This window comes from Lepidochelys kempii, chromosome 1, assembly GCF_965140265.1.
Source record: "Lepidochelys kempii isolate rLepKem1 chromosome 1, rLepKem1.hap2, whole genome shotgun sequence".
In the NCBI taxonomy this organism is placed as follows: domain Eukaryota; kingdom Metazoa; phylum Chordata; order Testudines; family Cheloniidae; genus Lepidochelys; species Lepidochelys kempii.
The window spans coordinates 215,619,111-215,632,967 of NC_133256.1; the positions used below are offsets into that span (position 1 = coordinate 215,619,111).

Below are 13,857 nucleotides of genomic sequence, written 5' to 3' on the forward strand. Positions count from 1 at the left end.
CTTTTCTTTATTATTTAATATAAAATATCTTAAATGCTCCCTCTCTAAACCCCTTCTCCCTTCTCCCCTGGGCTCACAGGGTTCCGGCTGGTGAACGGCAGCACAGCCTGCTCAGGGAGGGTGGAGATCCAGGTTCTTGGTGCCTGGGGAACCCTCTGTGACTCACGCTGGGATTTATCAGACGCCAACGTTCTCTGTCGTCAGCTGGACTGCGGATTCGCTGTATCAGCCCCAGGAGAAGGGTATTTTGGGAAGGGAACTGGCTCTGTCTGGACAGACACATTTCACTGCAAAGGGACTGAAACCCATTTGGGCCATTGCCCTGTTACTGCCCTGGGGGCCTCTCAGTGCTCACACGACAATGATGCCAGTGTGATTTGCTCAGGTAAGTGCAAGAGAGATGCTGGATTAAGGACACCTGCCCCTCAGTGTGTGATGCTGCCCCAGAGTAGGGGAACCTCAGGACACAGCAAGGGGAGGGGGAGCTAGATCCTAAAGCACAGAAAATAACAGTAAATGTATTAAAGATAACATTTAAGTCAATAATATCATCACAAAAGAACAATTGTGACTGGGGAAAGCCTTGGATTCTCCAGTAAAAACATCAGCAACTCTGTCCTGACGCGGGGCAGCGGAGCAGGGACAGCACTTTGTCCTTTGGGTTACATCAATGTCACCGATTCACTGTCCCCAGCCTTCTCCAATAGTAATTAGAGGGGAAGCTGGTAGTGACTCCCAATATAGAGCTTGCTTCACACTTTCTATGATAAAATATTCTCAGCACCTTCTTGAGAAGCTCTTGCACCTTCCTTGATGGCTGGAGCCTTTGCAATTTGGGAAGGGGTCAGTGCTGGGGCCAGGGAGGTGCCTTCTCCTCCTGCAGTGAGATTCCTTCCAGGTTTGGCTGAATTATAAACTGCTCAAAATCAGCATTTCCTTTCTCTCACGTGAGTTCCTGGGGGTATTTCTGGTAGCACAGAACAGAGAAAGTAGTGCTTTCACTCACTGAGTTTTTTTTTTACTTTTTTCACACCTTTCCAATTGAAAAAACTCCAAAGATTTTTTTCCCCTGCTTTCTTACTTTCTTACACATTTTTACCTTTTTCTAACTTTTTAAAGTGGAAGAAAAGATGAGCAGGGGATTGGACTAGAGGACCTCCTGAGGTCTCTTCAAATCCTATTACTCTGATTGTGTGAAAAAATAGAAAGGGGGAGGAAGTGGCAAACCTGTACATCCAAAAACTGGAATGGAAAATTGAATGTTTCATTTTCCAGAAGTTGAAATGAATCAATATATTAGTGAGAGTCTAAACAAAAATTTTCATTCCATTTCCACATCCCAGTATCTCAGATCTGTTTAAAAATTGAAATACTGCATTCAAAATACTTCACAGGAAAAATTTTGGGTTGTTGATCTGCTCTAATATTTAGCTTTTATAAAAATAAATAAATAAAAAAATAAACAGCATTATTTAGTTCATTTAGTCAAAGCCAAAGGCACAAGAATTAGAAAATACCAGAATTAAAGTTATCTATATCATGTTAATTCAGTCCCTCACCCTCCCTTCTGCATATACATTATGATACAGTCTAATCGCATGAACGTATCCTATTAATCTCACCTACCCCCAGCTCCTGCCTCCTTCAGTGCACAGGGAAGATGGTGCTCAGGGGATGGAGGAGCTGTAGAATATTTCTTTTTATCCTCCTCATTCAAGCTGTGACCCAGGGCCTTATTCACTCTACAGACCGTACAAACGCTGCACTGAATACAGAATTATTCATTTCTTCATTGGCTTTTCTATTGTGCTCGTTACAGTAGTGTGAGAATGCACCACAAACATTAATGAATTTGTCTTCATAACACCCCAGGAGATAGCAGACTCTTATGAGGTCCATTTCAAAAGTGACTTAGGCACTTAGAAGCCCAAGAATAACATTTTCAAAAGGCCTAAGTGACTTGGAGACTTAAATCCTATTTTCTCTAGTAACATAGGAGCCCAAGAACCATACAGACTTCTCCCTCTTGCTACCTAAGTCACTTCTGAAAATGGCACTTAAGCTCCTACATCATTTAGCTGCTTTTGAAAATTGTACTTACAACGATTAAAGCCAAAATTCCCAACTTGCTACTTATTTGGGGTGATTGGGCAGCAACCTGAGACCCTCCAGGCCTGATTCTCGAGAGTACTCACCATTTCTGCAGCGCTTTATGTGTTCAAAGTACGCTCCAGACATTAATAAAGCCTCACCAAACTCCAGGGAAGTAGGGGGGTAAGTATTATTATTATCTCCTGTGACAGGTTGGATCACGGAAACCCCTTGGGGGCTGCCACGTGATGTGCCAAGACTACTTCTGCCCTGCTTTCCCTGCCAGCTTAGGACTCCAGCACCATGTCTAGCTGAGCCAGACATGCCAGTCTCCTCCAGCACAGACCCAGGGTCTGAAGCACGTGCCCCAAAGCTGCAGACTTAACTGAAAGCAATTTTAGAAGTGTTCTTGTCTTTAACACTCAGATGCCCAACCCCCAATGGGGTCCAAACCCCAAATAAATCCGTTTTACCCTCAATAAAGCTTATTGTCTGCCCTCTATAACACTCAGCGAGAGAGATGCACAGCTGTTCTCCCCCCCCCCCCCCCCCCGGTATTAATACATACTCTGGGTTAATTAATTAGTAAAAAGTGATTTTATTAAATACAGAAAGTAGGATTTAAGTGGTTCTAAGTAATAACAGACAGAACAAAGTGAATTACCAAGTAAAATAAAATAAAACATGCAAAGCTAAGCCTAATACAGATAAAATCTCACCTTCAGAGATGTTTCAATAAGTTTCTTTCACAGACTGGATGCCTACCTAGCATAGGTACAATCCTTTCCCTGGTACAGCCCTTGTTCCAGCTCAGGTGATAGTGAGGGGATTTCTCATGATGGCTGCCCAGTTTGTTCTCTTCCACCCACTTATATATCTTTTGCATAAGGCGGGAATCCTTTGTTCCTCTCTGGGTTCCCACCCCTCCTTTTCAATGGAAAAGCACCAGGTTAAAGATGGATTCGAGTTCAGGTGCCAAGATCACACGTCACTGTAAGACTTCATTACCTGCTTGCCAGTATACAGGAAGATTTAGAAGTAAAACAGAGCCATCTACAGTCGATTCTCCTGGTTAATGGGAGCCATTAAGATTCCAAACCACCATGAATGGCCCACACTGTGCATAACTACAATAGGACCTCAGAATTATATTTCAAATTTCTAGTTTCAGATACACGAGTGATACATTTATACAAATAGGATGACCACACTCAGTAGATTATAAACTTTGCAATTATACCTTACAAAAGACCTTTTGCACGAAGCATATTTCAGTTACATTATATTCACACTCATCAGCATACTTTCACAAAATCCTATAGAGTGCAATGTCACAGCTCCATTTTACAGACGGTGAAATGGAGAGAGAAAAGCCAAGTGACTTGCCCAAGGCCACCCAGTGAGTCATCAGCGGAGACAGGATAAAATTCAGTGTTTTGACTCGCAGCCCTGTGCTCATTCCACCCGACCATGCTGCCTGACTGCAGAAGAACGGAGCAGCCACATCTTGTCTTGACCCGAGCAGCAGTTGTGAATACTCAGTACTTCTGCAAATCAGACCCCATAAAAACTGGCTTCAGAGACCTGCTCAGCATCACCTGTGAAATCTGCAGCAGAGGCAGGAACAGAACTGAGCTGTACTGAATGACGGTCACAGCTCTTAACAAGAGCATCCTAGTTCTTCCTGCGCTCCCCTGCTCGTTCTCCACAGGCCTTCCAGTTTCTAAAGTGAATGAGGCAGGGATCATACAAGCAACAGCCTGATGCTGCACAACCCCAATTTATCCATCCTGGGCACTGAAAGTGGCCATGGCCCTGCAAGAAAATAATTGACTAGAAAATTAATTTTAATGGCCAGCCAAGCTGGTTCTCTTGTGGCTAAATGGAGACCGTCTTATGGGTGTATAGATCCATAGAGTTTTAAGACCCAAAAAGGCCATTGTGATCATCTGCTTCTCCCCTCACCACAGGGACCCTTCCTGCTTAGTGAAGTTTCAGCTCCCCTCTCTGCCCCATCTTCAGATCCATGTACAGAGTCTCCACAGGGCTTCTTGCCTGGCTGGAACTGGGGTCCTTCGATAGATAGAAAGCTACTGCAGAAGCCCTGGATTTCAACCTTCTTCCTAATAATGGACACGTAGCTTCCAGGACTGCCCCCCACAGATCCCAGATCCCACTGGTGCCATTACACACCATGACTAAGCCTATGTGGCCCTGCCCAGAACTCTCAACAGACGTCTACTCTCCTCTTTACAACTGATACCTTTGTACCCTGGAGGCAAAAAACCTCGCAGTTCTCATGCTTCTCACAGAGGCTGCTACGGACATTCCTAACTGAATTGCCTGCAGCCCTGCCCTGCCTCTCCTAACTAGCTACCCAGCCCAGACCCTGGTTCTCATAGGGAACTCCTCAGCACATGAAGATGCTGATTTTTTCCTACAGTTGCTGGAAGGAGAATCCCTTCTAAGGAAGAACACCTGGTGCCTTCTATACGAGCTCCATCTGCCGTGATCGGAAAGCCCCAGATCTACTCTCTGCCCTCACACTACACTAGTGGCATACCTAGGACAGGAAACTTGGGTGGGCCCCACCTTTCGGGGGTGGGCAGTGACTGGAGGAGCAGAGGTTGGGGTGCAGGAGGAATCCGGTGCCCTGGGAAGGGGACAGGAGGGAGGGGGGCTCTCCTCCCTCCACCCCTTCCAGCCAGCCCTTACCACTCAGCAGGCACCAAAATCTGAGGCTGCCCAGGGCACACAGGTAACCAGATAGGAAATGTGAAAAACTGGACAAGTGGTGGGAGGTAATAGGCGCCTATATAAGAAAAAGACCCAAATATCAGGACTGTCCCTATAAAATCGGGACATCTGGTCACCTAGGCGTGCCTTTTGGGCAAAGTGGGGTCCCACTAGGGCTCAAGCTCTGCTCACCCTTCCCGACCCTGGCTCAGTGTCCGTCAGCCCAGCCACGTCCCTTTCCTGCCGGTGCCGGGAGCTGCTGCCCCGGTCTCTGGCCCCTGCACTAGCCCCACCCAGACCTGCCCTCACAGGGCACACCCCCTGCAGGGCTAGTGCTGGGGTCAGAGACCAGGGAAGCAGCGCATGGCGCGGGCAGGAGAAAGATGCAGCCAGACTGATGGACACCGAGCTGGGGGTGGGAGTCCCAGCCTGTGGATTCGGGGGGCTCCGGCCCTGATTTGGGTGGGCCTGGATGATCACTGGGTGGGCCACAGCCCACGCATGGCTACACCCCTGCACTACACTAGCTGCATGCAGGCAGTCTCCTGGTCCAGTCTTAGGGTGAACTCCTGGCTCCGCTGAAGTCAATGGAGGTTTTACCATTGCCGTCAGTGGGGCCAGGATTTCACTCTTAGCCTTGAAATGTTATTTGGCTACCAAGATCCTTGAGCTGGTTGGACCCAGTGCGCACACACTGCACCCGTCAGATTGCCATACTAGTACATACTGTACCCGACACAGCCAGTGGGTGTGCCCTGCACTGACTCTGCTGTTGTCTTTTAACATTGTCAGTCTCTCCTGGCTGCACCTGGGTCTGAACTCGGGGAGTAATTCCTAACTTACCACGCTGATGTCGGACTCTCGGATTCTGAGACACACGCAAAGACTGAGATTCACATCCCAAGGGAGTCACAATATTCACCAACAGAGAACGTCCCCTTCCCCGCCCCACACACAACCTGCTTCTTGTCCTATGAAATGATCAGCTGGAATCTCACGTTGGACTCAGAGATGACACCACACTTCAGGGGACAGCTCCAGTTAGAACCACCAGTGCCGGGAACCATCTAACACTAGGAGCTCCTGCACTGGATCCACGTGAACCAAGAAAGTTGCCACCTACTGAGCAAAGATCAGAGGGAACTAAGGGAATTTACCAACAATAACCTGTTCCTGACCACCGTGAACCCTGCTCTTCCATTGGCCAAAATCCTTCAAGGCAAACTTGCCTAAATCATTCACAACCCACCTGCTCAGTGCTTGTGCAGACACCGTTCACTGGCTTCCAGGCATTTAAGCCTGGATAAAGTGACTACAAACCTCAGCAGCCATTCCACCACCACACAGAGAGACTATTTTCCCAATCAGTAATCTGCAGGAATTCCCTCGCTCACTCATTTAGAGAGTCTGTTGGCAAGCCCTTGTGTCAAGCTCAGAGTTTTACAATCCTTATAGCACCTTGCACTTATGGATTCATAGGAATAAGTGTCTTCTGACAGAGGTTGTTCCCTTTAACACTGTGACACACTCTGATCACTGGCTTATACCTTCTTATTGAGAAATAGTCCACAATTTCATGTGCATTATTTCTAGTGTATAAGAGAGATTGTTATTCAGTGTATTTCCCATCTCTCCTGAGCCCAGGTCGCTCTGAATCACTCAGACTGCTGAACGGAGAGAGCCGGTGTGATGGGAGAGTTGAGATTTCCCTCCGTGGTGTGTGGGGCAGAGTGCTGGATGACCAGTGGGACATGAACGATGCCAGCGTGGTGTGCAGGGAGCTCCAGTGCGGAGTCGCTGAGAAAGCTTACAACCCCCCGAAGTCTGAGCAAGGAATGGGCCCTGTGGGGCTGAGAAGGGTCCAGTGTGCAGGAAATGAGACTCGTCTGACTCTCTGTGACAACTCCATGTCTGAGACAGCCCAGGCAGGAATTGCTGCGGACGTCGGTGTCGTTTGCTCAGGTGATTCATTTCCAAATCTCACAAAAATGACACTAAACTGGGAGGAGAGGTAGATACGCTGGAGAGTAGGGATAGGATACAGAAGGCCCTAGACAAATTACAGGATTGGGCCAAAAGAAATCTGATGAGGTTCAACAAGGACAAGTGCAGAGTCCTGCACTTAGGATGGAAGAATCCCATGCACCGCTAGAGACTAGGGACCGAATGGCTCGGCAGAAGTTTGGCAGAAAAGGACCTAGGGGTAACAGTGGACTGGAAGCTGGATATGAGTCAACAGTGTGCCCTTGTTGCCAAGATGGCCAATGGCATTTTGGGATGTATAAGTAGGGGCATTGCCAGCAGATTGAGGGACGTGATCGTTCCCCTCTATTTGACACTAGTGAGGCCTCATCTGGAGTACTGTGTCCAGTTTTGGGCCCCACACTACAAGAAGGATATGGAAAAATTGGAGAGAGTCCAGCGGAGGGCAACAAAAATGATTAAGGGACTGGAACACATGACTTATGAGGAGAGGCTGAGGAAACTGAGATTGTTTAGTATGCGGAAGAGAAGAATGAGGGGGGATTTGATAGCTGCTTTCAGCCACCTGAAATGGGGTTCCAAAGAGGATGGATCTAGACTGTTCTCAGTGGTAGCAGATGACAGAACGAGGAGTAATGGCCTCAAGTTGCAGTGGGGGAGGTTTAGGTCGGATATTAGGAAAAACTTTTTCACTAGGAGGGTGGTGAAACACTGGAATGTGTTACCTAGGGAGGTGGTGAAATCTCCTTCCTTAGAAGTTTTTAAGGTCAGGCTTGACAAAGCCCTGGCTGGGATGATTTAGTTGGGGATTGGTCCTGCTTTGAGCAGGGGGTTGGACTAGATGACCTCCTGAGGTCCCTTCAAACCCTGATATTCTATGATTATGTGAAACATTTTCTGTTCAGTAGGAAAATACATATTAACAGCTGGGATCTATCCCTGCAGGAAGCCGGCAGATCAGACTGGTGAATGGGGCAGGTCGTTGTGCCGGGAGAGTGGAGATTTATTACAATGGCAGCTGGGGGACTGTCTGTGATGATTCCTGGGATCTGTCAGACTCCTATGTCGTTTGCAAACAACTGGGATGTGGACGTGCCATCAATGCAACTGTCTCTGCTCATTATGGGCAAGGATCCGGGCAGATCTGGCTGGACGATGTGAACTGCTCTGGGAATGAATCCGATCTCTGGGCGTGTCGTTCCGGGGGCTGGGGCCAGCACAACTGCAGACACAAAGAGGACGCGGGAGTTCTCTGCTCAGGTCTGTTCTGGGAATGCTCACGTGAGCCTGGTTACCAGGGGATTAAATGGAGGGGGCAGATGTTGAAGGAGATTGCTGAGAATGATACTCTCACTGACTGTCTCTGCCTCCCTTTCCCTTGTGTAACTACCTACCAGGGTCTCCAATGGAAAGTCCTCAGCTCCCACCCAGAGGTGTTGGAGATATTGCAAGATTTCCCTTAGAATGCTCTTTAAACTAATGCAGAAAGGCAGAACAAGAGTTGATGGCTAGAAGCTGAAAGCAGACAAATTCAGATCAGAAATAAGGCCCAGGTTTTTAACAGGGAGGGTGATTAACCATCAGAACAAACTACCAGGGAAATGGTGCATTCTGCATCTCTTGAAGTCTTCCTGTCTAGACTGGATGCCTTTCTGGAAGCTATACTTACATCAAACTCAAGTTATTAGGCTCTATGCAGCTGTTTTACAGAAGCTCAAATTATTTGATCTCATGATCCCTGTCACACTGTCTGGAGCGGCTCACGGCACTGAGTGCCCACCTCAGGGCAGATGGTGAGAAACAAGGCAATACCCCAAATTGCTGGTGTGCTCTATAAGTAGATTTCACCAAGAGGGTAACAGATGTGAACTCCTGGACCATTGTTCCCTCTACTTTTTACATCCATGTGCGGAATGAATTTTGTTCTGTGCACCAGTCTAGAGGTGATGTGTGGTGGGGTTGGGGCTGAGGGGTTCAGAATGTGGGAGGCAGCTCAGGGCTGGGGCAGAGGGTGGCTGTGCACAGGGTGAGGGCTCTGGCTGGGGGTGCGAGCTCTGGGGTGGGGCCAGGGATGAGGGGTTTGTAGTTCTGGCTGCCCTGGGGCTGCAGCAGGAAGAGAGGACTCCCCCAAGGACTCTCTTGCTGCAGCAGCCTGGGGCCAGGGGAGAGGCACCTCTCCCTACTGCAGCAGCTCTGGGGCTGGGGAAGAGGTGCCTCTCCAGTCTAGGCCTCTGTGGCTGCTTGCCTATGTGGCCTTTGATAGCCTTCTGTGCGTCCACATGGCCACGCAGCTCAGAGGGAACTTAGTCCTGGATCACTGTATCTATCTTACCATGTTTCAGAGTAACAGCCGTGTTAGTCTGTATTCGCAAAAAGAAAAGGAGTACTTGTGGCACCTTAGAGACTAACCAATTTATTTGAGCATGAGCTTTCGTGAGCTACAGCTCACTTCATCGGATGCATGCCGTGGAAACTGCAGCAGACTTTATATATACACAGAGAATATGAAAAAATACCTCCTCCCAACCCATTGTCCAGCTGGTAATAGCTTATCTAAAGTGATCATCAGGTGGGCCATTTCCAGCACAAATCCAGGTTTTCTCACCCTCCACCCCCCCACACAAATTCACTCTCCTGCTGGTGATAGCCCATCCAAAGTGACAACTCTTTACACAATGTGCATGATAATAAAGTTGGGCCATTTCCTGCACAAATTCAGGTTCTCTCACCCCCTCACCCCCCTCCCAGAAACCACACACACAAACTCACTATCCTGCTGGTAATAGCTCATCCAAAGTGACCATTCTCCCTACAATGTGCATAATTAAGGTGGGCCATTTCCAGCACAAATCCAGGTTTTCTCACATCCCCCCCACCCCCATAAACACACAAACTCACTCTCCTGCTGGTAATAGCTCATCCAAACTGACCACTCTCCAAGTTTAAATCCAAGTTAAACCAGAACATCTGGGGGGGGGAGGGTAGGAAAAAACAAGAGGAAATAGGCTACCTTGCATAATGACTTAGCCACTCCCAGTCTCTATTTAAGCCTAAATTAATAGTATCCAATTTGCAAATGAATTCCAATTCAGCAGTTTCTCGCTGGAGTCTGGATTTGAAGTTTTTTTGTTTTAAGATAGCGACCTTCATGTCTGTGATTGCGTGACCAGAGAGATTGAAGTGTTCTCCGACTGGTTTATGAATGTTATAATTCTTGACATCTGATTTGTGTCCATTTATTCTTTTACGTAGAGACCAATGTACATGGCAGAGGGGCATTGCTGGCACATGATGGCATATATCACATTGGTGGATGTGCAGGTATACGAGCCTCTGATAGTGTGGCTGATGTTATTAGGCCCTGTGATGGTGTCCCCTGAATAGATATGTGGGCACAATCTCGGGGCCTTTCCTTCTGCCCCTCCACCCCCACGAACATGATACAGTTCTGTGGTGACCTAGAATCCTATTTTTGACGTCTCCGACTCAAGGAATATTTCCAAAATACCTCTGAACAACATACTAATCCACAGAGACCTCCCTACCAACACTACAGAAAGAGGGATTCTAGGTGGACTCCTCCTGAAGGTCGAAACAGCAGACTGGACTTCTACATAGAGTGCTTCCGCCGACGTGCACGGGCTGAAATTGTGGAAAAGCAGCATCACTTGCCCCATAACCTCCGCCGTGCAGAACACAATGCCATCCACAGCCTCAGAAACAACTCTGACATCATAATCAAAAAGGCTGACAAAGGAGGTGCTCTTGTCATCATGAATAGGTCGGAATATGAACAAGAGGCTGCTCGGCAGCTCTCCAACACGAGTTTCTACAAGCCATTACCCTATGATCCCACTGAGAGTTACCAAAAGCAACTACAGCATTTGCTCAAGAAACTTCCTGAAAAAGCACAAGATCAAATCCGCACAGACACACCCCTGGAACCCCGACCTGGGATATTCTATCTACTACCCAAGATCCATAAACCTGGAAATCCTGGGCGCCCCATCATCTCGGGCATTGGCACCCTGACAGCAGGATTGTCTGGCTATGTAGACTCCCTCCTCAGGCCCTACGCTACCAGCACTCCCAGCTACGTTCGAGACACCACTGACTTCCTAAGGAAACTTCAATCTATCGGTGATCTTCCTGATAACACCATCCTGGCCACTATGGATGTAGAAGCCCTCTACACCAACATTCCACACAAAGATGGACTACAAGCCGTCAGGAACACTATCCCCGATAATGTCACGGCTAACCTGGTGGCTGAACTTTGTGACTTTGTCCTTACCCATAACTATTTCACATTTGGGGACAATGTATACCTTCAGATCAGCGGCACTGCTATGGGTACCCGCATGGCCCCACAGTATGCCAACATTTTTATGGCTGATTTAGAACAACGCTTCCTCAGCTCTCGTCCCCTAAAGCCCCTACTCTACTTGCGCTATATTGATGACATCTTCATCATCTGGACCCATGGAAAAGAAGCCCTTGAGGAATTCCACCATGATTTCAACAATTTCCATCCCACCACCAACCTCAGCCTGGTCCAGTCCACACAAGAGATCCACTTCCTGGACACTACAGTGCTAATAAACAATGGTCACATAAACACCACCCTATACCGGAAACCTACTGACCGCTATTCCTACCTGCATGCCTCCAGCTTTCACCCTGACCACACCACATGATCCATCGTCTACAGCCAAGCTCTGCGATACAACCGCATTTGCTCGAACCCCTCAGACAGAGACAAACACCTACAAGATCTCTGTCAAGCTTTCTTACAACTACAATACCCACCTGCAGAAGTAAAGAAACAGATTGATAGAGCCAGAAGAGTTCCCAGAAGTTACCTACTACAGGACAGGCCTAACAAAGAAAATAACAGAACGCCACTAGCCGTCACCTTCAGCCCCCAACTAAAACCCCTCCAACGCATTATTAAGGATCTACAACCTATCCTAAAGGATGACCCAACACTCTCACAAATCTTGGGAGACAGGCCAGTCCTTGCCTACAGACAGCCCCGCAACCTGAAGCAAATACTCACCAACAACCACATACCACACAACAGAACCACTAACCCAGGAACTTATCCTTGCAACAAAGCCCGTTGCCAATTGTGCCCACATATCTATTCAGGGGACACCATCACAGGGCCTAATAACATCAGCCACACTATCAGAGGCTCGTTCACCTGCACATCCACCAATGTGATATATGCCATCATGTGCCAGCAATGCCCCTCTGCCATGTACATTGGTCAAACTGGACAGTCTCTACGTAAAAGAATAAATGGACACAAATCAGATGTCAAGAATTATAACATTCATAAACCAGTCGGAGAACACTTCAATCTCTCTGGTCACGCAATCACAGACATGAAGGTCGCTATCTTAAAACAAAAAAACTTCAAATCCAGACTCCAGCGAGAAACTGCTGAATTGGAATTCATTTGCAAATTGGATACTATTAATTTAGGCTTAAATAGAGACTGGGAGTGGCTAAGTCATTATGCAAGGTAGCCTATTTCCTCTTGTTTTTTCCTACCCTCCCCCCCCCCAGATGTTCTGGTTTAACTTGGATTTAAACTTGGAGAGTGGTCAGTTTGGATGAGCTATTACCAGCAGGAGAGTGAGTTTGTGTGTGTATGGGGGTGGGGGGGATGTGAGAAAACCTGGATTTGTGCTGGAAATGGCCCACCTTAATTATGCACATTGTAGGGAGAATGGTCACTTTGGATGAGCTATTACCAGCAGGATAGTGAGTTTGTGTGTGTGGTTTTTGGGAGGGGGGTGAGGGGGTGAGAGAACCTGGATTTGTGCAGGAAATGGCCCAACTTTATTATCATGCACATTGTGTAAAGAGTTGTCACTTTGGATGGGCTATCACCAGCAGGAGAGTGAATTTGTGTGGGGGGGTGGAGGGTGAGAAAACCTGGATTTGTGCTGGAAATGGCCCACCTGATGATCACTTTAGATAAGCTATTACCAGCTGGACAATGGGTTGGGAGGAGGTATTTTTTCATATTCTCTGTGTATATATAAAGTCTGCTGCAGTTTCCACGGCATGCATCTGATGAAGTGAGCTGTAGCTCACGAAAGCTCATGCTCAAATAAATTGGTTAGTCTCTAAGGTGCCACAAGTACTCCTTTTCTATCTTACCATGGAGTCACAGACCGTCCCCTTAGACTCTCCAGGCTATTGTCACCCAAACAAACTGGACTTAGTGATAAGTGGTCACTTACACCAAAAATCACATCACATTCAGGTTTCTTCCAATCCCAAGAGACCAGCCACTTACTCAGATCACTTGGTACCCTGGATCTTACACCAAAGACAATGCCTGTGGCCAATCCTGTAATAAACTATATACAGGTTTATTCATTAGGAAAAAGAAATAAAAGGGTTGTTTACACGGTTAAAGCAAGCAATCATCTACACACAAATGAGTTACCATTTATATCCTCGGAGTGACAGAGTTGTAGTGATCTGTCAATTCCAAATGTCCTTCAGCGCTGATCCAAGGGTAACCCCTTGGGGTCTCGGGCTTCAGTTTGGTTTCTTTAGCTCTGTCAGAGTTCAAACAGCCAAAAAGATGAAAAATCTTCCCATCTATTATTTTTATTTCCCTCTTCCAGCCTTCAAAGCAATGGGATAAGACCTTCTGCATGTACTACATGCAGGGGATGGGCGGCGGGGATCATTCCCGTGCCTGAGTTCACAAGTTCAGAGCAAACATTTTCAGTTATAAAGCAAAACTTGCATATGTTCTTGTAGCATGGACCACAGACATTACAAGTGAGATTAATGCCTGCAGCAACTAACCAGCATTTCATAAAGTCTAAACACTCAATAATTCTTCCAAGACTAATACCTGTTTTCAGCAAAACTAACACACATGTGACCCTGCCTGGTCTCCAGCTACAAGATTGTAAGTTTTCAGCCAAGGCCTGCAGCCTGGGCAAGAGCTGGCATCTGGCCTGCCAATGTCATAATCCTTCCCGGCCTTTATCTATTACAATCTCTATGTAGCTG

At 47.3% G+C, this 13,857-nt stretch overlaps 1 protein-coding gene across 1 annotated transcript in view; it reads left to right on the forward strand.

The window, feature by feature from the left end:
- LOC140898865 (antigen WC1.1-like) overlaps nt 1-13,857 on the forward strand; it is a 60,763-nt gene that overhangs the window by 34,087 nt on the left and 12,819 nt on the right. Inside the window, exons 4-6 of the mRNA XM_073313395.1 lie at nt 71-385; nt 6,472-6,789; nt 7,756-8,070. Of these exons, the coding sequence (XP_073169496.1) occupies nt 71-385; nt 6,472-6,789; nt 7,756-8,070 (948 nt within the window). The remainder of the gene's footprint in view (nt 1-70; nt 386-6,471; nt 6,790-7,755; nt 8,071-13,857) is intronic.